Source organism: Carcharodon carcharias, chromosome 16, assembly GCF_017639515.1.
Source record: "Carcharodon carcharias isolate sCarCar2 chromosome 16, sCarCar2.pri, whole genome shotgun sequence".
Taxonomy (NCBI): Eukaryota; Metazoa; Chordata; class Chondrichthyes; order Lamniformes; family Lamnidae; genus Carcharodon; species Carcharodon carcharias.
In genome coordinates, this window is record NC_054482.1 from 45061883 (window position 1) to 45085533 (window position 23651).

Below are 23651 nucleotides of genomic sequence, written 5' to 3' on the forward strand. Positions count from 1 at the left end.
AGAGTAACAGAAACAAATGCTGTCTGAGACAGACCAATAATTGTACCCTTACTAATTGAAACTCTTAGGGCAGGATTCCCCCCCCCCATTGGGGGCAAATTTGAAGGGCGGGCATGCACAGGCAGGCTTCCGATCGGTGCCCCTGATTGGGGGCGTGGTGCCATTTTATGTGGGCGGGCCAATTAACGCCTGCCCAGTGCGACGTCTGCACAGAAGCTCTATGCGCTCCCTGTGCGGGCAAGGGAACCCCAAAATCGCTTGCGCATGAAAGAGTGCACTCATCTTCCTGAGGCTAAGTGCTGCCTCAGGGAGATCAGATGTTCTGTGATAAATGTTAGAAAAAAAAAATTCCTGACAAGTCCCCTCATGTGACATGTCCATAATTTTTACAAAAACTTTATTAAAATTTTTTAAAACCTACGTGAAACCTCATCCCGCCCATGGATGAGGCTTCATGCTTTTTCTAATTTCCACCGGGGCTCCTGGCCTGCCAGCCAATCTTAAGGTTGGATGGGCAGGTCCATTAATTAGTTTAATTACTATGTCAACGGCCTCAATTGGCCATTGACAGGTCGGCAGGCGTGTAACTGATTTTACTGCACCCCCGTCTACCGGAAAATTTAAATAGAGTGCAGTGACATCGGGAGTGACGTCACCGCGCGTCATTTTACGCGTCGGTGAGTGGGCCCCGCCCCCCGCTCGCCGACGGGAAAATCCTGCTCTTAAGACTATTTTTCCAATGCAGAAGTGTATACTTACTATTTAATTGAAACTGTTTTAGTTATGGGTTGTCTGAATCTGGGATCTTCAAGAACAAGGAGCCAAAAGGAGGACAAAAATGATCAGTAACTATCTCAGTTATGAAGGGTCATGGCTTGTGGAACTTGAGTTCTCAGCTGGGGAAAAAATCCTGATATGATTATTAAATATGATAAGAGCATTTCATTTTATATAAAATTTAGTATTGAGGAATTTCATGAATCCTATAATCTTTAAGGACACTTACTTATTGTCAAGCTTTGAAAATAGTACATATGGTGGAGGTGCCGAGAGATACAGCAATTTGTATTTATGTATTGTCTTTAAAGTAATAAAACATCCCCAAGGCATTTCACAGGAGCATGATAAAGCAAATATCGCAACAAACCATTAAGGGGATGTTAGAGAGATAAACAAAAACTTGACCAAAATGTTAGGTTTTAGAAGTGTCTTAGTGGAAAAGAAGGTAGAGAGGTGGAAAGGCTTACGGTCTTGAGTGTTGAAGGCACAGCCACCAATGATGGAGCAATTAAAATTGGACATGTTCAAGAGGCCTGAATTAGAATGCACAGACATCCCAGAGAGAGTGGAGAAGGAGGAGATCACAAAGACGGAACGAGGGAGGCCAGATGGATCAACATAATTCTCATAAATTTCATTACAGGTTAGGGGGATTTGGATCCCCATCTAATTGAAGAGGATAATGACTGAGACGGATGTTGGTTAGAAGTATTATAATTCTGCTAGAAGAGGAAGTAACAATTGTTGTAATAGTTTTTACTTTGAACCACCCGGCAGTCAAAGAATAGAGATTCTCTAATTCTTTAATAGCCTTTTCCATTATTATTTGAAGCAAAGGTATATGGAACAGAATGCCTAAAAAAATCCCAACAAAACAAGCACCTTTGCTATGAAATATGCAATAAAGGCCACACATTTTTGGAAGGCATAATTTCTTGAGGCACAAAAGCTTTAACGAAGCTTTGGCTTTGATTTTTTGTTGATGGCATTCCAAATGACAAAAGTAAAGGAACCAGAAGAGTCAAAAATCTGACAAGAAGTGTATTTTTAAACTTAGTGATATCTATCTATCCCATTCGAATGTGACATTACGACATGATCTTTCATCAAAAATCGTTGGATGGAATTGTCCCAGGTTCGCACTAAGTGTAGTAGCAGGTGTGAAAAATGATGTTTTAACCACCGGCCACAATGGCAGATTTTAGCACTGTATCATCCACTTTCCGTTTCATAAATTATGCAGTCATGGAGAAACATGCTGGATTGCTGGCAGCCAGCCTCCAATTTGCCCGTCACGCCATTACATCAGGGTCCTTATCAAAGGTGCTCTTGGCACTGGAGTCGGGGTCAAGGTTGCCTGAGGGCAACGTGTCAGATATGCCTAGAAGAGGTGATGGAGATTATTAGTGCTTGGCAGCCACGTTACATACAGGGCAAAATTATCCCCCCCGTCAGGAGGGGAAGTTCAGGAGCGGGTGCGTGCAGGTGTGTCTCCGATCGGGGGCACGCCGCCATTTTACATCATCACTTCCTCACTCTTTGCTATGTGCACACTTCTCATTGCCTGCAGCTCAGAGTTGCTCCGGTGAAGACATGGCCACAAGGACCAAGAAGAGTGCAGCCCCCCAATTCAGTGACACATTCCTGGGATGCCTTTTGGACACCGTGGAGACCTGCCACAATGTCCCCTACCCCTGTTCTGGCCTCAGGAGGCCTATTAGTCTCAGTACTCCAGCTTGGGAGTTGGTGGCAAAGATGGTCAGGGCCAAAGTAAAAGGCAACCCCTTAAAGGAAACTGCAAAAACAAAGAAAACATTTAAAGGAAACTTGCAAACATTAAACCAAAATGTTATTGACCGGGTCAGTAAAACACCCCAGTCCCCGCATTGCCTACCGAGCACAGAAGGCCTTGACAGTGCCAGCAGATACCGTGTGTTCCCTTTCCAGCGACACCCGGCTGTGAACATAGATGTGGAATAGGGCAAACAGTTGGGTGGGATGACCCTCTCGATCACCCGCTGCTGGACTTGTTAATGGCCAGCTTGACCAGGCCTAGGAGCAGGTTCACGAGGGGGTCCTCCTCCTTCCCAGTCCCCTCTGCACCGGGTGCTCATAGATCAGAAGTGTGGGACTGAAGTACAAACAAGACAACAGTAAAAGGTTTTTTAAATAACTGAAAAGGGAGTGCAGCCTATAACACCCTATACAGACATAGTCCACGGATCCCAGAAGGCCGCAAAAGATGGAATTATCTTGGGAGTGTGTGAACCAACATAACCTACGGTTGTATGGGGCTGCTGCATACAACACCCTCCACCCCAGGTTCCTGATGGAAAGTGGGAGGACATCCCTATAGAGGGCCCCCATCAAGGAGGTGTAACTCTTTTAGAGTTAAAACAATTAAATAAATTAACAAAATGAAGGACAAATCAAGCATAGCCCCTAATTCAGGTCAGCTGTAAAACTAAGGACAAAGTTTAAAGGAAACTTACAAACTTTAAACCAAAATGTGATTAAGGGGGTCAGTAAAACACCCCAGTCCCCATGGTGCTCACCGAGCACGGAAGGCCTCGGGTGTGCCGGCAGACACCGCGTGCTCCCTCTCCAGGGACACCCGGCCGCGAACATAGCCGCGGAAGAGGGACAAACAATCGGGCGGGACTCCCTCATCGATCGCCCGCTGCCTGGACCTGTTAATGGCTAACTTGGCAAGGCCCAGGAGCAGGTTCACAAGGAGGTCCTCCTCCTTCCCGACCCCCTTCTACACCGGATGTCCATAGATCAGGAACGTGGGGCTGAAGTGCAAACAAAACAACAGTAAAAGGTTTTTTAAATAACTGAAAAGGGAGTGCAGCCTATAACATCCTATATAGACATAGTCCATGGACTTCACAAGGCCGCAAAAGATGGAAGTATCTTGGGAGTGCGTGAACCAACATAACCTACGGTTGTATGGGGCTGCTGCATGCAACACCCTCCACCCCAGGTTCCTGATGGAAAATGGGAGGACATCCCTGTAGAGGGCCCCCATCAAGGAGGTGTAGTTGCACAGCATGGGCATAGGTATAAATCACTTGTACATAACGTTCACCAGTGTAAATAAGCTCCCAAGAATGTCTCCTTGTCTCGGGATCATTGTTATTCATGTCACTCAGATGCGAGTTTGGTTCCTGCACAAAATAAAGGCAGGCACCTCAGTGCAGGGCCTCTTCTGTGTATAGAGTGTAACCTTTAGAGCAAAGTGATGGTGTGGCTTCACACTCACTGGACACATCAGTGATGCCTGCACCTCGATGGTACTTGTCATTGCTGCCAGAATTTTGTGGGCAGGCATCACATAGAAATGTAAACACATAGGAAATTGGAGCAGGAATGGGTCATTCGGCCCTTCGAGCCTGTTCCACCATTCAATATGATCATGGCTGATCCTTTATCTCAAGGCTCTCTCATGCCCCTTGATGCTTTTAGAGTCTAGATATCTAACTATTTTCTTCTTAAATGCACCCAGTGACTCAGCCTCCCTGGCCTTCTGCAGTACAGAATTCCAGAGGTTCACCACCCTCTGAGTGAAGGGCCTGAATTTTTTGGCCGTTGGGCGTGTGCGATTGGTGAACCCGGGAGCGGCTGGAATACTGACCCCAACTGCGATCGGCCCCCTAACCACGATTTCACATTGGCTGGCCAATTAATGGCCAGCCAGCATGAAACACTGGCTGAAAAGCTCAGCGTTGCCGGGTTGGGGGTGGGGCTGGGAAGAGGGCAGGCGACAACGTCACAGTGGGCACGAGTGAATGGTGCGAGAGAGCTGCCTCAGGGAGCTGCAGACGTGCAAATAATGAAATAAGCTGTAAAATATTACAAAAAAAGTCCATGCATCACAATCAAGCTCCCGAAAGCACACCTCATAAAAATGCTATCCCCAGATATTTATTTTTATTTTATTTCCTAACGGAGATTTCATCCCGCCCTTGGATGAGGTTTGATGAAAAATGTAAAGGCCGTCTTACCAATTCACCTATCTGCCAACCAAAAGGTTGGATGGGCCAGGAAACATTGCAGACAATCGCGTCATTAATGGGCTTAATGCCCGCTTAATTGTTGGCGGGCACACTTCCAACATTTGCGCGCACCTGCCGAGCAAAGTTTTGTGCGAGTGCATCGGGATCTCACCTGACATCATCTCGTGCAATATTATGTCCAGTTCGGTCGGGCACACGCCCGCCCGCGGGATGTAAAACTCTGCCCAAGAAGTTTCTCCTTGGCTTACCCTGTACCCTGAGACTGTGACCCCTTGTTCTAGAGCCCCCCAGGCATCATGGCCAGGATTTTTCCTATGGCAGGCGAGCTGGGCAGGAGCAGGCGCGGAGCTGATTGCTGCCCACGATCGGCTGCGCTCCGCAATTTTACAGCGTAATGCACGGCCAGTAGTGCTTAGCGCTGTGTGGGCGGGTGAAGGACGGAGAGTTGGATCCAACGCTCTTTCGTGCATGCGTGCGAAGGAGCACAGCAATCTCCCTGAGGCATGGAGCTGCTTCAGGGAGGTTGAATGTATAATAAAACTATGACAGAAATTATTTAAAAATTTATTTAAACATGTCCCCTCATGTGACTGTGTCACATGAGTGGGGACATGTTTGCAAATTTATGACTATTTATTTACTGAATTAATCAAAGCTTAGGAAACCTCATCCCACCCCTGGATGAGGTTTCCTGAAAAACGCGAAAGTTGCTTGGGCTCTTCGCCTGCCCACCAACCTGAAGGTTGGACGGGCAGCATTCTTAACTGCTTTAATTAATTTCTTAATGGTCTTAATAGGCCATTGGCAAGTCAGCTGCAAACCCACCAAACAAAATATCATGATGGTGTGCAATGACATCAGGATGCACGCCCGACGTCATCGTGCGTCATTTGTCGGGCCCGCACCCTCATGCCGGCCAGAAGATTCTGCCCCATCTCAAACTCCAGTCAGTCTAGCCCTGTCAGAATTTTATACGTTTCAATGAGATCCCCTCACATTCTTCTAAACTCCAGTGAATACAGGCCCAATCTATCCTCATATGACAATCCTAAAATCCCAGGATTCAGTCTGGTGAACCTTGGCTCCGCTCCCTCTATGGCAAGTGTATCCTTTCTTAGGTAGGGAGATGAAAACTGCACACAATACTCCAGGTGTGTTCTCGCCAAGGCCATGAACAGCTGCAGTAAGACACCCTTGCCCCTGTACTCGAGTCCTCTCGCAATGAAAGCCAACATACCATTTGCCTTCTTAACTCCTTGCTGCATCTGCATGCTTGCTTTCAGTGATTGGTGTACAAGGACGCCCAGGTGCCTTTGTACATCAACTTTTCCCAATTTATCACCATTTAAATAATATTCTGCCATTCTGTTTTTTCCTACTGAAGTGGATAACTTCACATGTATCCACGTTAACTGCCATGTATTTGCCCATTTACTCAACTTGCCTAAATTGCCTTGAAGCCTCTTAACATCCTCCTCACCATTCACATTCCCACTAAATTTCATGTTGTCAGCAAACTTGGAAATTACATTTGGTTCCCTCATCCAAATCATTTATATGTATTTTGAAAAGCTGGGCCCCAACCACTGATCCCTGCAGTACCCCTCTGATCGCTGTCTGCCACTCCAAAAAAGGCCCATTTATTCCTACTCTCTGGTTCCTCTCTGCTAACTAATTCTCAATCCATGCCAAAATATTACCCCCAATTCCATGTGGTTTAATTTTGCCCACTAGCCTCTTATGTGGGACCTTATCTAAAGCGTTCTTGAAATCCAAATACACCACATCCACTGTTTCTCCCTTATCTATTCTACTAGTTACATACTCAAAAAACTCCAGTAGGTTTGTCAGACATGATTTCCCTTTCATAAATCCATGCTGACTTTGCATAATCCCCCATTGATATTTTCTAAGTGTCTTGTTATCGCATCCTTTATAATAGACCCTAGCATTTTTCTGACTACTGATGTTAGGCTAATTGGTCTGTAATTCCCTGTTTTTTCCATCCCTCCTTTTTTAAATAGTGAGGTTACATTTGCCACCCTCCAAACTGCTGGGACTGTTCCAGAATCTACACAATTTTGGAAGATGATAACCAATGCGTTGACTATTTCCATGGCCTTCTCCTTTAGTACCATGGGGCCATGGGGATTTATTAGCTTTCAGTCCCATTAACTTCCCCAGCACTATTTTTTTAGTAATACTAATTTTCTTCAATTCCCCCTTCTCACTAGACCCTTGGTTCCCTAGCAATTCTGGAAAGTTATTTGTATCTTCCTCCATGAAGACAGAATTAAAATAGTTGTTTAATTGCTCTGCCATTTCCTTGTTCTCTATTATAAGTTCTCCTGTTTCAGACTGTAAGGGACCTATATTTGCCTTCACTAATCTTTTTCCTTTTACATACTTATAGAAGCTTTTATGTCTGCTTTTATGTTCCTTGTCAGTTTACTCTCATACTCTGTTTTTTCCCTCTTAATCAATCTCACACAGAGTTCTGTCATTCTCTCTATGTGATTTGAGCACTGGCCTCCCCATCTCTTCAGCAGCTCTATCCGATGACAGTATGGTCTTGGAGGGGACAGGTGCTGAAGACTGACAAAGGATCAGGTCCACTTAATGTTTCATGGCTCCATCTCCATGATATGACCCTGATCACAGAGAGCAAGTGGGTTGCCTTCAGTCAGACAGGAGTCAGACAATCACAGAGGTTATGTGAAGATCTTTGGTGTATCCTCACAGCATGTTGTCATCGTCCTCCTGGAATCTTGTGACTCTTAGGGCCTCTGCTGCCTCTCCATGACATGAGCCTGAGCACCGAGGGTATGTGCGCTGCCATCAGCCACACAAGAGTCAAATGTTCACAGTGCAAGGCGAGGATGTCAGGACTGTCCTCACTGCATCTCGTCATCATCCTTCAGAAATCTCACGGCTGTTAGGGCTTCAAGAGCACGCCTGCCTTGTCTGGCCAGTGCAATGGCCTCATTGCTCGTGGAATTCTCACTTTTGAGGACCTCATCACCGTCATCCCTTTGACATCCTCCTCATCGGAGGAGATGTGCAGCTCTTCCATCCCCTCTCACCGTTGCAGTGTCAGGTTGCATAGCACTCAGCAAGCTACAATGATGTGCAATGTCCTCTGTAGTTGCAGTGCTCCACCAGATCTGTCGAGGCACCAGAACCTCATTTTCAATATGCCTATTATTTGCTCCATCAAAGCCTGGGTTGCGGCATCTGCCTCGTCATGCGGTCACTCTGCTGCAGTCTGAGGCCACCGCACAGGCATCATCAGCCATGTCCTCTGTGAGTAGCCCTTATCTCCGAGGAGCCAACCCTGCAGCCTCTATGGACCCTGGAAGATGCCTGAGATCTGTTACCTGCTGAGGATGTAGGAGGCATGGACGGTCCCTGGGAATTGTGCACAGACTTGTAGGATGTGTTTGTGGTGGTTGCAGACAAGCTGAACATTCAGTGAGTGGAAGTCCTTGCAGTTGATGTAGTTGACTGCTTGTTGCCATGGAGATCTAAGCACCACATGAGTGCAGTCAATGGCACCCTGCACCTGTGGAAATACAGAGACCTGCACAAATCCCACTGTCTTGCTTCCTGGCTTTCTTGATCCCAGGCGAAATGCAGAAAGTTCTGTGCCTTTGGGAAGATGGCATCCGTGACCTCCTGGATACACTTGTGGGTGGAGGCTTGTGAGATCCCGCACAGATCACCCGTGGAGCCTTGGAGGAGCCGTGGTCACTTTCATGACCACTGACAATGGATGCCATCCATGTTCCCGTCACACCAAATTCTGCATCAAGTGGCATATGTGACTGACCAGTTCCCTAGACATGGGCAGTCATTGGTGACACCGGTTCTCAGTCATCTGCAGGAATGAGAAGCACCATCCATAGACACTGTGTCTAGCAAGGCATCTACGAGTGACAGCTCACTGTGGATCTTAAGCTGCACCTTCATCTTGATGGTGGTATTCCTCCCATTGGTGAGCCAGGTGCCTCCATCACACTCTTCTGCTTCTTCTCTGCTCCCTGTAAGCCATAAGGCATACTGCTAAATCACTAGACTCCATGATCCTGATGTTCTCCTCCTGCAGGATCAAAGAGAAACATGCATGGGTTAGCCTATTTGTCCTAAGAACCTTTCTTGGTTAAGTCTGAAGGCACATTCATGCATCCCAGAGAGTGTTGGCCACCACGTGGGTGGCCAGAGTTTAGTGCACTTCATGGTTGTCTGAAAACCTGCCCACCTCCACCCCACCCCACTTGACAAATTGGCGATAGCTTTGGCCACTGGACTGCATGCTGTGCTCTCAGCTCAGGTGCAGGCATTCTCCTAACCCACGATGCAAGGCTACATTGTTAGCTTGAACCATGATGGTTACCGGTCCAAACCTTAATAAAGACATTGCTGGGAGCACCTCCACTGCTGACTGCTCCATGGCCACCTTTCACAAGGGAATTCCACAACTTGCCCAGTCATCCAATTGTTTTGCTGCGCCCCGAAAATAATTTGCAGTCTGCATCCAAGGGGTGAAAAGTTCTGGAGCATTTGGTGGCACATTCATGCTTTTGTGTTGCTTGGGTGGGCTGAAATGCTTCAGAGGCCCATTTCCTAGCAAGTCAATGAGAGCTGCTGCTGAACTGACTCAGCTGTGGAAGATTGCTCACTTTTGACAAGCTTTTCCAAGTGTGTGGCTGCTTCCCTCACCCTTCACCCCCGTGGTATGTGCCTGTGTACTTCCTTCAGTCTGTATTGCCTTGCATGCCCCCACCACCCCAGCCCCACCCGCACTGGAACCCTTGCCCCGGCATCGCACTGAAAGCCAGCCAGCAGAATGCGACTTGCCTGTGCCCCACCCATTGGGTAGAATTTTATGGTCCCGTTTAGGCGGAGGATGGGGCAGGGAAAATGCGGCGAGACATTCTAAACCTCATTGGCTTTGACGGGAATGTAAAATCCCACTGCCGTAAAATTTCACCCAGTGTGTGTTGCTTCTTCCTTGATGTCCAATGGGTGATCCCCATGAGTGCTGCGCAAGGTTGTGTGCACTCATCTCCGAGTTCCCCTCAAAATTCAGCTCACCAGGTGCATGCCTTTTAAAGGCAGTCGTGAATGGCATTATTCTGAAGTCATGCTGACGTGGGTGGTAAATTTAACATGGGGGGATGCTTCTTGAATGAGGGCACAATAATGCATTAACATTATGTTCCCAACATTGGATGGCTGTAAATATGGCCTGCCATTGACGGATGGAGTGGACGATTGCAAACTGGTTTCATGACGGCGTAAAACCAATTTTTGGCCTTCTCGCCATATCATCCATTCATGCCAACTGCCACCAACGGGAGCAGAAAATTCTGGCCATTGTCTACTCTGAATGGCATAGCTAACACTCACAGTATGAAACTAAGTCTACTGTTCCCATGTTCATTCCCTTGTTTGTAAGGAGTTGGCTGACCTGAGATAGGGTGGCTTTAGTGCCAGTTAGATTATGGAGGCAAAAATCAACCAGGATTCCTTCTCCTGATCAATGTCCAATGATCCTTGTTAGAAATACATGTGTTATAGACTTTGGGAGGTAATTGGATCCAGCTCAGTTCTATTGCCTTTCTACCCAGTTAAATAGACAGTTGGCACACTGCAATGGCTCACACATGAAGAATGACTGTTTGAGAAAGGGGGAAAGGTTGTCAGATGAGCTGGAGATAGACCCAAGCAAGAGTTGACACCTTCATAGAAAGAAGGGAGAAATTAGGCATGGGATCTTTTTCCTAAATTAACAAGTCTAAAAATATATTTTAAAAAAACACTGGAAACATTGAACAGATCTGACAGCATCTGTGGAGAGACAAAGAGAGTTAATGTTTCAGGAAAATGATCTTTCGTTTAAACCCTGAAAGGTAATTGACCTGAAAGGTTAACCCTATTTTTCTCTTCACCAGTGGATGCTGACCAGTTGCATATTTCCAGCATTTTTTGTTTTTATTTCAGATTTCCAGCAGCCACAGTATTTTTCTTTTCCAACAATAATTAAGTCAGCTTCACTGATCCATGTAGAAAGCTGGAGTTGGTAGTGTTGACATAAGATCTTTTTTTATTGATTCAAAACAGGGTGGTGGTGACTGCCCTGAAATGAGCATCGCTGCAATCAAAATTGCTTTGGAAATTTCTCTTCCTGGATCTTTCATCTACGTCTTCACAGATGCACGATCGAAGGACTACAGGCTTACTCATGATGTTTTGCAACTTATCCAGCAGAAACAATCTCAGGTGAGTCATGAATAAAGTATACACAGGTCTTGGGCATCATAGTAAATTTTAAGAAAGTTTAAGAGATAATAAAACATAAAACATTTACTTCATATATTTTGCACGTTCTTGCTTATCACTCTTTAAACATTAAATTCCGAACAACACAAACTAACTACTTAAATCTTCAGCATAATAAAGCTATATTCAGCTTTTGAGGTGAGTGCATTTTGACATTCTACTGATTGGTCAAGGTAATTTTATTTATCAACTTTACGCATCTAGAAGTTCTAATTTTGCTTCCCTGCTTCATAATATATGGAATTCTAACACTGGAGTCTTTCCCAGAGCACAGCTAGCTAGACTCTCATGTATATAAACAGTGTAGCATAGTAACTTAGTAATGTTTTGGCCAGGAAAGGACTATTGGTCTATCTAGTCTATTTTTCCATTTCCTGACCCTAATTAAGACTCTGAAACTAATATTCTGTTACCTAACAGGGAACCATACAGTCCTTTTTTGAAAGCTTTTCTTATTCTTTCATGGGACATGAGTGTCGCTAGCTAGGTCAGCATTTTTATTGCCCATGCTTAATTGCCCTTTAGAAGGTGGTGGTGAGCCACTGCTTTGAATCACTGCAGTCCATGTGGTATAAGTACAACCACAGTGCTGTTAGGGAGTGAGTTCCAGGATTTTGACCCAGCATCAGTGATAACTGCCATAACTTTCTGTTCTATCACCTCCACTGGTATCCTGTTCTGCAATTTGTTCATCCTCTTTAGAAACCTTAACTTAGAAATAAAGTGTCCCATACTCTTCAAATCCTGCAGAACTGCAGAGAAGAACTTCTCTGGATAAAAAAAAATCAGATGGTGAAATTCTTTTCTTCACTAATATTGGTGAAATTTTTGAGACACCTTATCCTTCCAGGATAACCTAAGGTAGACTGGGCACTTTTCAGGACTGAAAATGGCAGTCTTATGCCCATTCATTAGTTTGCACAATATATAGTGAGCAATGATCTGACCAAGATAGCTATTATCACGCAGGATGTCTTTGATGTGCTCTATTTCCACATCAAGCTTGCATGGTGAGCTGTATTGAACTTATGAACTCAGCAACTCATGCTGTTGAGTTCAGCTTTAATGGAAACATGCATGCCCAAATAGATGGTGTTGCCATGGGATCACCTCTAAACCCAACTGTCACTAAACATCTTTGTTAGTTTCCATGAGTATTTCATGCATCTTCATTGGAATGACACCTAACCTCCTACCCCTTGCATATTTCCAATACATAGATGATAAGTTTGCTCTATTTGAATCTGCAGCTGCATGTGAGAACTTCCTTACACACCTTAATGGGCTCCATCCTGCGTTCAAATTCACCTTTGAAATGGAGCAGTCAAATAAGCTCCCTTTCCTTGACATAGTAGTTGAGAAATCTGGCAGTAGGTTCTCTGTCTACCGCAGGCCTACCTTCACTGGTCAGTATACGTGTTGGGATTCCGATAGTTCCACGGGCTGTAAGATTGACCTTATCGGTAATTATGTAAATTGGGCCCAAGCTATTTGCTTACCATGCAAGCTTGATGCTGAAATAGAGCGCATTAAAGCCATCCTGTGGGATAATGGCTATCCTGTCAGATCATTGCTCACTGTATATCACACAAACTCATGAATGGGCCTAAGGCTGACATTTTTGGTTCTGAAAAGTGCCCAGTATACCTCAGATTATCCTGGAAGGGCAAGGTGCCTCAAAAATTTGAACAACAGGTGAAGCTAGCCATTTCACACTGTTACTATGCAGTAGCAACATGAGTGGCATTCTCCACTAACCGGATGCTGCTGCCAAGTCAAAAAGAGATTCTGCCTATCACACAAATGAGTAATGTGGTATATGAATTTTTGTGCCGGTGTGATGCCAGGTACTTAGACCTTACGTCCCAATGACTGAGGGATATCAGCCTTTGATATTTGTTTTTGATTACCTTACAATTATTCATCTTATAGGCATTTTCTTTCAAATTACTGTCTGGCTTAATAGCTGAGAAACAAGATAATTTGGCATTCTTCGCTTTTCCATTTGTCTGAGTGAACCAGTGGAGAGTTGAGTTTGTTTACTCAGAGAGACCTTAGTCATTCTGAGGAAGCAGAAGTGGTTAATGCAACGACCGGAAATCTGTACTATTGAGGTACATCAGTTAAAACATTCAGACAGTGTTGAAATACAGAATTGTACTGTAAATTCAAAGTCTGTCTGCCAAGAAATGTTATACTTGGACCTAAAGCAAGATTTCTGAAGATAATCATATATAAAAGTAATTGAGTTATCTCTGCCTATTCACTGGCTAAACCTTGAGCTCACTATGCTGGTGGAAGAGGTCATTAGCAAAGCCTGAGGTAATATGTTTTGTTGCCACCTCAGCTGAAGTGCAGACCCAAGAGGATGGGAAATGTATTTATTTTAAAATTAGAACTGAAGGAACTGTAATGCTGTAGTGGGACTGATTTGGAAGTGATCTGCACAGGAGAATTCTGCTGAGCTAGTCTATATAATTATCTGGAACTCATTGAACAAATCAAATTCCCCATGTAATTTAAAAAAAAATGTTTTCAGAAGTTGTCAGCCAGATGATTTGGTTGGCCATCCCACCATGGAATAAATAATAACCTTGTCTGCTTTCTGTGTGCATCTTATGCATCGGCAAACTAATCCAGAAAATGCAGAGTTGTTATGTCTAAGGACACATTACTCACTGAATAGATTCATTATTCCTATATGTATATGGAGGCAACAGCAAAGGCCCTTGTCAGTTTGATGCTCATGCAGCCTTGGCCTATCAAGCATCACCATTTATTCATGACTATGATATAATTGTATTAGCTGGTAGTTGTAAATGGTAGAATTCGCCTCAAGTTAAAATGAAATTCAAGTATTAGACATTGCCCAGAATCTTCGGGTTGGTGTGAGGGGATGGGCCCTGCTCACCGATGTGTAAAATGATGCACGGTGATGTCCGGCGTGTGTCCCAACGTCAACGCGAGTCATTCAGATCCAGTTCGGCAGGAGCGCACCGGAGTTGGCTGCATGCCCGCCAAACTGTCAAAGGCCTAATAAGGCCATTTAAATATCAATTTAAATAAGTAACATATCTGCCCGTCCAACCTTAAGGTTGTTGAGCAAGCGAAGAGCCCAGGCAGCCTTCGCATTTATCATGAAATCTCATCCACAGGCAGGATGAGGTTTCACGAAGGTTTTTAAACTTCAATAAACATTTTTAATAAAGTTCATAGACATGTCCCAGCTCATGTGACACTGCTACATGAGGGAACATGTCTTAAATTTTTTTTTCTTTCTTTATTTAAGTTAAAAAAAATCAAACTCATCTCCCTGAGACAGCTCTGTGCCTCAGGGAGATTTCTGCTCTCTTTCACACGCATGCGAGCAAGAGCACAGGCCCCAACTCAGCCTACTCCTCCCTGCCCGCACAGGGAGCGCTCAGCGCTTTCAGATGCACATCACGCTGGGCGGGCCTTAATTGGCCCGCCCATGTAAAATGGCGGGCCGCGATTGGCTCCGCGCTCGCTCCCACCCAGCCTCCACACGGGGAGAAAACTTTCCCCATGGAAACATAATTGAAAATGCATATATGGTTCTTTAAAAAAAAAATCACCTTGACCCCCTCCCAGTTTCCATACAGGTTCTGCACTATCCCATAATCTCTGCATGGAGAGTGGTTGTGTGTTTTATTTGTTTCTACCCCTTATGCAGGAGGAAGGTTAAGCAAGGTTCCCATTACTGGATGGAATTTCACAGCTCCATCGCAGTGGCAGCAGGGCCAGGGGCAGAAAATGCGGCAAGCTGTTCAAAAGTCCATTGACTTTGGCAGGATTAAAAAATCCCACCAGTGGGAGGGGCCATGAATTCTGCCCCGAATTTCTATCTGAGACCCTTGGTGGAGAATATTCAAGTTGGATCGCTGATTTTAATTTAACTGTGAAGGCACCCCATGATAGCATTGCTTGTTGGCACTCATTATCCATACTCAGATATAAAGGACTGATCAATGATCATGGTCCTAGAGGGTTACTGGTGCCTCTCAAACCATAATATTGGGATGAGTCACTGCCTGCTGGAAAGGAGGACTAAAGGAAGAAGATCAAGGAAAGTTTGAGAGGTGGAGGTAATTCCTATCTTTCAGAGGCTTTGGGAAGAATCTTCTGGCCCAGCCCCGCACGCCGATGGGTAAAATGGCATGCGGTGATGTTGGGCATCCGTCCCGATGTCACTGCCCGTCATTCCAACCTTTAGTTCGGCTGGCACGCACCGAAGTCGGCTGCATGCCCGCTGAACTGTCAAAGGCCTGTTAAGGCCATTAATAAACTAATTAAAGTGATTGTCAGGGTTGCCTGTCCAACCTTAAGGCTGGAGGGCAGGCAAAGAGCCCAGGCAGCCTTTGCATTTTTTGTGAAACCTCATCCACCTGCAGGATGAGGTCTCATATTTATTAATTAATTAAAATTTTTCATAAATTCATAAGCATGTACGAGCTCATGTGACACTGTCACATGAGGGGACATGTCTGAAAAAATTTTTTTTTGTCTTCTTTATAACTGAACTCAATCTGCCTGAGGCAGCTCTGTGACCCTCCGACTCTCCCTCTTCTCCCACCCACACTGAGTGCTTCCGGGCTTGCATCACGCTGGGCAGCCTTAATTGGCCTGTCCATGCGATATGGCCGCCCGCAGCCGATTGCGGGCGGCCATCGGCTCTGCACCCACCCACTCTCAACCAGCCTACCCGGCAGGAGAAAATTCACCCCTTTGATTCCTTTTTATAACTGTTTGATATTTTTACGTGTCAAAAGTATAATGAGAAATTTGGAAAGTGTCATTATATTTTAGAAGCTAACATCAGGATTGTAGAAATAAATTTGGAAACAGAAGGATATTCATAGTAAAAGACAATAACACTGACCTATTCAATCAGCCCTTTAACCTTTCATAGTAATAAATCACCTGACATGGCTGTTTTATCTCCAATAGCAGTGACGGAAATGTTTGGAGTTAATATAATACAACTTGCATGTATTCAGATTTGCATTTTTTTCCCTTTTCGATAGGTTGTATTCGTGCTAACTGGAGACTGTGGCGATCGGAGCCATGTTGGTTATAAAGTATACGAGGAAATTGCTTCCACAAGTTCTGGCCAGGTTTTCCACCTCGACAAGAAACAAGTGAATGAGGTAAAGTAGGAAGTAAACGTACTTAATGTCTGTTAGGGCTAAGTGCCACTTCAGTCAAGGAAGATAGCTTTTGAGAGAATATTTTCAAGATTAATAGATTAACTATAATCAACATTTATGACCATATATTTATATACAACAGCCATTCTAACTGGTTTTCCTCTATCTTTCCATCGTTGCTATGTTGAAATCAAGCCTCTTCTATTCTAACTTATCTCTCTCTTACCCTCCTACCTACAGATTTTTAAAGCTCAAGTTTGTATCATGTATTTATTATTTGATTTGCCTTGCCTCTCTCTTAGTCTTTTCATGATTGGCAGCATTCAACAGTACTGACTATTCGTTTTTATAGTAAAGAAATCTTTTAAGAAAGAATTGTGTGTTTAACAACACATTGACCAGAAACTTCCCCCCATCGGGGTGGTTGTGCAGGGGCAGGTGGGGGCAGGTGTGAACCCAATTGGCACCCTAAATCGGGTCCATGCCGCCGTTTTACGTGGGCAGGCCAATTAAGGCCCGCCCATCATGACATAACATGTGCCTGGAAGCGCTGAGTGCTCCCTGTGTGGGCGGGGAGGATTCCCTGAGTCAGGGCCTGTGCTGTTTCGCGTATGTGCATAAAAGAGTGCAGAAATCTCTCTGAGGCATGGAGGTGCCTCAAGGAGATTTATTTAAGTTATGGAAATTTGAATAAAAGTGGGAAAAAAATTTAAGGACATGTCCCCTCATGTGAAAATGTCACATGAGCTGGGACATGTCCATTATTTATTTCAAAAGCCCTTCATGAAACCTCATCCCGCCCGTGGATGAGTTTTCATGATAAATACGAAGGCCGCCTGGGCTCTTCGTCTGCCCGCCAACCTTAAGGTTGGACGTGCAGCTCAGTTAATTATATTAGTTATTTTTTAACAGGCCTTAATAGGCCTTTGACAGTTCAGTGGTCAGGCAGAGATGCAGGTCAGCTCGGATGGGTAACTGAAAGCAATCCCCAACAGGTAGCACTGAAAATGCTCAGGACATTGAGGTCAGTGTGACAAGGGAAGGATCTGCATGTAGCACCTGATCTCACCCATTACAACTCTCATTTCAATTTTGATTTAGACACATAAAAACATAGAAAATCGGAGCAGGAGTAGGTCATTTGGCCCTTCGAATCTGCTCCATCATTCAATATGATCATGGCTGATCTTTTATCTCAACACCATACTCCTGCACTCTCCCTATACCCCTTGATGCCTTTAGAATACAGAAAACTATCTACTTCCTTCTTAAGTATATTCAGTGACTTGGCCTCCACAGCCTTCTATGGGTAGAGAATTCCATAGGTTCACCACCCTCTGAGTGAAGACGTTGCTCCTCGTCTCAGTCCTAAATGGTTTACCTTATATCCAGAGACTGTGACCCCTTGTTCTAGACCCCCCCAGCCAGAGGAAACATCATCCTTGCATTCAGTCTGTCCAGCCCTGTCAGAATTTTATATGTTTCAATGAGATCCCCCCTTATTCTTCTGAATTCCAGTTTAGCCTAGTTGGCCCAACTTCTCCTCATATGACAATCCTGCCATCCCAGGAATCAGACTGGTGAACCTTGGCTGCACTCCCTCTATGGCAAGTACATCCTTTCTTAGATAGGGAGACCAACATGCATGCAATACTCCAGGTGTGGTCTCACCAAGGCCCTGTACAGCTGCAATAAGACATCCTTGCTCCTGTATTCAAGCCCTCTTGCAATGAAGACCAACTATCATTTGCCTTCTTAACTGCTTGCTGCACCTGTATGCTTGCTTTCAGTGATTGGTATACAAGGACACCCAGGTCCCTTTGTAGATTAACTTTTCCGAATCTGTCACCATTTAAATAATACTTTGCCATTCTGTTTTTTTTCTACTGAAGTGGATAACTTCACACTTATCCATGTTATACTGCACCTGCCATGTATTTGCTTACTCATTCAAGGTCTCTAAATTGCCTTGAAGCCTCTTAACACCCTCCCCATTGCTCACATACTCACCAACTTTTGAGTCATCAGCAAACTTAGAAATATTACATTTACTTCCCTCATCCAAATCATTGATATACATTGTGAATACCTGGGGCCCAAGCCCTGGTCCCTACAGTACTTCACTAGTCACTGTCTGGCACTCCTAAAAAGAACCATTTATTCCTACTCTCTGTTTCCTGTTTGCTAACCAATTCTCAATCCATACCAATATATTAACCCCAATCCCATGTGCTTTAATTTTGCCTACTAACCTCTTGTGTGGGACTTTATCAAAAGCTTTCTGAAAATCCAATACATCATATCCGCTGGTTCTCCCTTATCCATTCTGCTAGTTACTTCCCCAAAAAACTCCAGTACGTTTGTAAAACATGATTTCCCTTTCATAAATCCATGTTGACTTTGTCTAATTCCATTGATATTTTCTAAGTGTCCTGTTATCACATCCTTTATAACAGATTCTAATATTTTCCCTACTACTGATGTTAGGCTAACCAGTTTGTAATTTGCTATTTTCTCCCTCCTTCCTTTTTGATTTATCAAGCATGGTCCTGCTATTTTTTTTTTTTGCTGTGTGCTTGCATCCTCTCCACGCCCACCTTCCCCCCCCACCCCCACCCCAGTGACCCATTTCCTTTCCCCCATCACTGTCGACCCCCCTTGACATCACCTTCCACCTCCCCTCCGTGACCTAACAGCCACAACCCTTTTCTTTCAGGGATGCCCAGGTGAATGTTCATGTTCTCTTCCTTCCCAAAAATCCCACCCCCATCTACAGTAACCTCCCCAATCTCCTCCTTCCCATCCCCAGAGTCCGTTTCTGCCCCCGAGTCCCCACCAAACCACCCCCGCTGTCCCGTCTACCGATACCAATTCATCTTCACCCTCCCAGCCTACTGCCTCAATCTGCCTGCGGTCATTCTCACCATTCCCTCGTACCACACCCATCCTCAGTTCGCTCCCTAGGAGGCAGTCATGGACTCATCTGAGGCCTCGCTTGCATGTGTACCTGGACATCCACCCCTCTGGACTCCTTCCCCAGTTGGAATTCCTTCCATTCCTTGAGGATAATATATTAGCATGAGTGGAGGATTGGTTAACGGACAGGAAGGAAAGAGTAAGGATAAACGTGGCATTTTCAAGTTGGCAGGGTATAACCAATGAGTGCTACATGATTAATGCTGTGGCCTCGGCTATTTACAATCTATTGTAATGACTTAGATGAAGAGACAGAGAAATGATGTATCCAACTTAGCTGATGATACAAAGCTGGTGAGCATGTAAGCTATGGGGAGGATGCAAATAGATTTACACAGGTTAAGTGAGTGGGCAACAAGTCTATTTAAGGCTGCGATAGATAGATTTTTGATCTCTCAGAATTAAGGGATACAGAGAGCAGGTGAGAAAGTGGTGTTAAGGCAGAGGATCAGCCATGATCGTACTGAATGGCTGAGCAGGCTCAAGGAGCCATATTGTCTACTCCTGCTGCTATTTCTTATGTTTTCATACTTTGATTTGTTAAGGAGGCATACAGTTTGCTTGCCTTGTTCACAAATGTGCTGTTTGGATCTCTAAATTCCAGCAACTTCTGGTACAAAAGGGCATAGAAATTTAAGGAGCAGCGACAGTACTTTCTGGCCCAATCTTTATCCCCTCCATTCAAGTAACACTGTTATAGATTGAACTGATAGAGCCTCTTTCCTGTGGTTTTCCCGATATATTGAACTTGTTCATATATTAAACAGTTTTTCCTGTTGCTGCAGAAACTGGAGACTGTTCTGTTCTTTATTTCATTCTCTACAGTTCTGTATCAGTAGACATTAAAATGTTACACTCTAGTGGGTGTCTTGAATTATTGCACAGATGTGTATAATATACAGCAGCGTATGTAAGTTCAATACTTATTGACACACAAAGACTTGTTCTTAAGGTTCTGTAAAAGAATGGAAAGGTCACTGAACAAAACCTTTGGGAACAAATGTTAGTATGATTGATACAATCTTTAATTGAAGAAATGTGTTGAATAAATCCAGAAAAAACATTATTCTTTCAATATTAGTGGTTTACTTTTTGTGATAAAGAATGTCGCTTTGGTTAGTTTGGCAGAAGTATTGAGACTGAGGTATGGCGTATACTTTATCAAAGTACCCTGAAGCACAAATGTACTGCTTATCACGTTAAGACACTTTATACATTTTCAATTAAAGCCACATTTTCTCTTCTGGCAAAGTGAGTGGAAACAGAAGAGTAAATGCAATCAAAAACTTGGAAGTAATTAACATGAGATCATATGAAAATATTCAGGTATTATTTACAAAACAGTGGGCATTAGCCAGTGTCAAAAATGTAGCAGAGATATAATGGTTTAAGAATCTTGCCTGTCCCTCAAGATTAGGTTGCACCCCTGAAAGTTATATTCTGCCTTTTAAAAAATAATGTTTTTCTTTAGCATAGTCAAGTTCATATTTTTTATACATTCTCTTTTTATCCTATTTGTTCCATTTCTGTGTGGTGTGCAGATTACTGAAAGCATAGTGATCATAGTATGATATGGTCCTTTGTTTCATCTCTATTTCAGAGTTACAGAGAAATAGTTCACAATTGATTGTAGGAAAAGTTTACGCCTACCATATTATACTCATTAATTCCACAATTGTTCCCTTTAACTGTGAGCTTCAAAGTAGTTTCCAAATCCCAGCTAGGCCAAGTTGGAGCAATTTGGATTTAGTTGGACATTTCCCAAGTTTCCACAGTTCAGATCAATCTTGACTCTAGGCACCACCCCTCACCATTCAAGATAAATATATGATGGATTTTGTCAAAATTAGCAAGGTTACATTCCTTACGAACCTGGTCACATCATTAAGAAATTCATATTCTGAAGCTGAGATTTGGATTAGGTACAGATTTCCTCCAGTTCAGTGTCTATGACTGCAAGTCAAAAAGACCTTCTGGCTTCAGCACGGTCTGTACACATCACTTTCATACAGAGATGCAGCCATGTATAAAGAGCAGACAACATCAGGAGAAATTCCAGGGTTTGGAACTGTGTGGGCAGGGAAGGGGGTCAAATGCATGCCAAAAAAAAATTACAGGGTGGAGAACATGTTGCTGTGATTTGCCCTCCACAATTTTGGCATATACGCTTTAATACAATAGTGTGTAATTTGACACAAAGTCAGCAAGGAGTCTGAAACATTAATATAAAAAATAGTTTTAAGTTGGAGGGTCAATTGCTTACAATATTAAGCAGGATATCGGGATCACACAATCCTGATGATGGTTTATCATATATATGAACAGGACTGGTTAATGATGGACAATGTCATTTGTTAAGTTGGTTGAGTTTGATATAATTAGCTATATAATTTGGCACAAATTGAGCATACAGTGTTGTTCCCAAGGGGTCAGTGCTAGGACCATTGCATTTCTTGATATAAAATAATGGCTTATACTTGGGTGTAAAGGGAACAACTTCAAAATTTGCAGATGACAAACTTGAACTGTGAGGAGAATAGTGATAGACTTTAAGAGGACATAGGCAGACTGGTGGTATAGGTGGACAATTGCAGGTGAAAATTAATGCAGAGAAATATGAAGTGACAAATTTTGGTAGGAAAAATAAAGAGAGGCATATAAACTAAAGGGTACAATTGTGAAAAGGGTGCAGGAACAGAAAGACCTGGGGGTAGGTATGTGTGCACAAATCATTGAAGTTGGCAGGGCAGGTTGAGAAAGTGGCCAAAAAGACATATGGGAACCTGGGCTTTGTAAATCGATGCATAGAGTACAAAAGCAAGGAAGTTATGATGAACCTTTACAAAACAATAGTTTTGCCTCATCTAGAATAATGTGTCCAATTCTGAGCATTGCACTTTAGGAATGGTGGGAAGGCTTAAGAGATGGTGCATAAAAGATTTAATAAATACTTAATCATGAGGATAAATTGGAGAAGCTGGGGCTGTGCTCCTTGGAGAAGAGATGGGTAAGAAAAGATTTGATTGAGGTGTTCTAAACCCTGAGGTGTCGAGATAGAGTAATTAGGAGTAACTGTTCCTGTTGGTGGGGGTGGGGGGTGGGGGGGCGGTGGGATAAAGAACTGGTAGACATGGATTTTAGATGATTGGCTAAAGAATCAACGTTGACATGAGAAAGCATATTTGTTATAGCTAATGGTTAGTATCTGGAATGCACAGCCTTCCAGAATGTGGTGGAAGCAACCTTTCAAAAGGTTATTGAATAAGCACAAGAAGATAAATAATGTGCACAGGATCACAGGGAAAGGGTGCAGGAGTGAAACTAGCTGAATTACTCCTACAGAGGGATGGCACGGATTAGACCGGCCAAACAGCCTCCTGCTATGTTGGAACCATTCTATGATTCTATCTTAAGGCTGTAGAAAGTGCATTCAAATTGAGTAAAAGTTGACTTTTTATAGTTCCGGACAAAGCTTGTTGTGTTGGTTACTGTATTGTATCAAACTGGAATTGCATGCGTTAACCACCATTTCTGTTTATACAATGTCACTTTAGTGAAACTTTTGACTAAATTTCCTTGATTAAGTTTGAAGAAATATGGAGGGTGTTAGAAAATAGTGAGAACTGAATGGAGTGGAAGCTGGAAGCCCTTTTCATTCACTTTGCTTTGTTGAAGGAATGTTGAATGAAAGAAATCTTGTATTGGCATTCCTTGGGGGCACCAGATGGAATTTGATTGAACTTTCTGGAGCAGGCATGAGGGGGTTCAGGGAATTGGGCAGAAGTACCCACATCAGATTCCTGGAATCTGGAAAATTGTCCCTAATTAAGTTGGGGACATGAAGCCTGATGGGGGAACTCCGCTCACCCCAGGTCTTTTTACCAGCCTCCTAACTCCTGCAGGTCTGGCAGCATCTGTAACTCTTTCGAGTACAAACCCGTTTCCATCTGTTTCAGATGAAGTTACATTGTTTCATAGTTTGCCATTGTGAGATTTGAACTCTTGATCTCAGGGTTACAAACCCAGTACCATAACCACTTGGCTATTTAGGCCAAGCCTCTCCACTCACCCCAGCAGCAGGATGTTAATCAGCCTCATTAACGAGCTAGTTGGCACCAATTATCCCTTAGCCCACCTCAATTAAGTGGTGGCTCATGGATTAAATAGGAGCTGCATGGCTCTGCTGCACCTCACGTGGACCACCCAGCAATGCCTGTCAGGTTTTCCTATGGCCTCTTAGAATCGATCATTAAGGAGGCTATAGCTGGGCACTTAGAAGAGCTCAAGGCAATAGGGAAGAGTCCATATGGTTTTATGAAAGGAAAATCATGTTTAACCAATTTATTGGAGTTTTTTGAAGCAGTGG

At 43.8% G+C, this 23651-nt stretch overlaps 1 protein-coding gene across 4 annotated transcripts in view; it reads left to right on the forward strand.

The window, feature by feature from the left end:
* Positions 1–23651, forward strand: part of hmcn1 (hemicentin 1) — a 725933-nt gene that overhangs the window by 108655 nt on the left and 593627 nt on the right. For all 4 annotated transcript variants that reach the window (XR_005945469.1, XM_041207700.1, XM_041207701.1 and 1 more), the window contains exons 3-4: positions 10923–11081; positions 16187–16309. Coding sequence is in view for 3 of the 4 variants with exons in the window: in XM_041207700.1 (XP_041063634.1) it covers positions 10923–11081; positions 16187–16309 (282 nt within the window). In the remaining variant the exon portion in view is untranslated. The remainder of the gene's footprint in view (positions 1–10922; positions 11082–16186; positions 16310–23651) is intronic.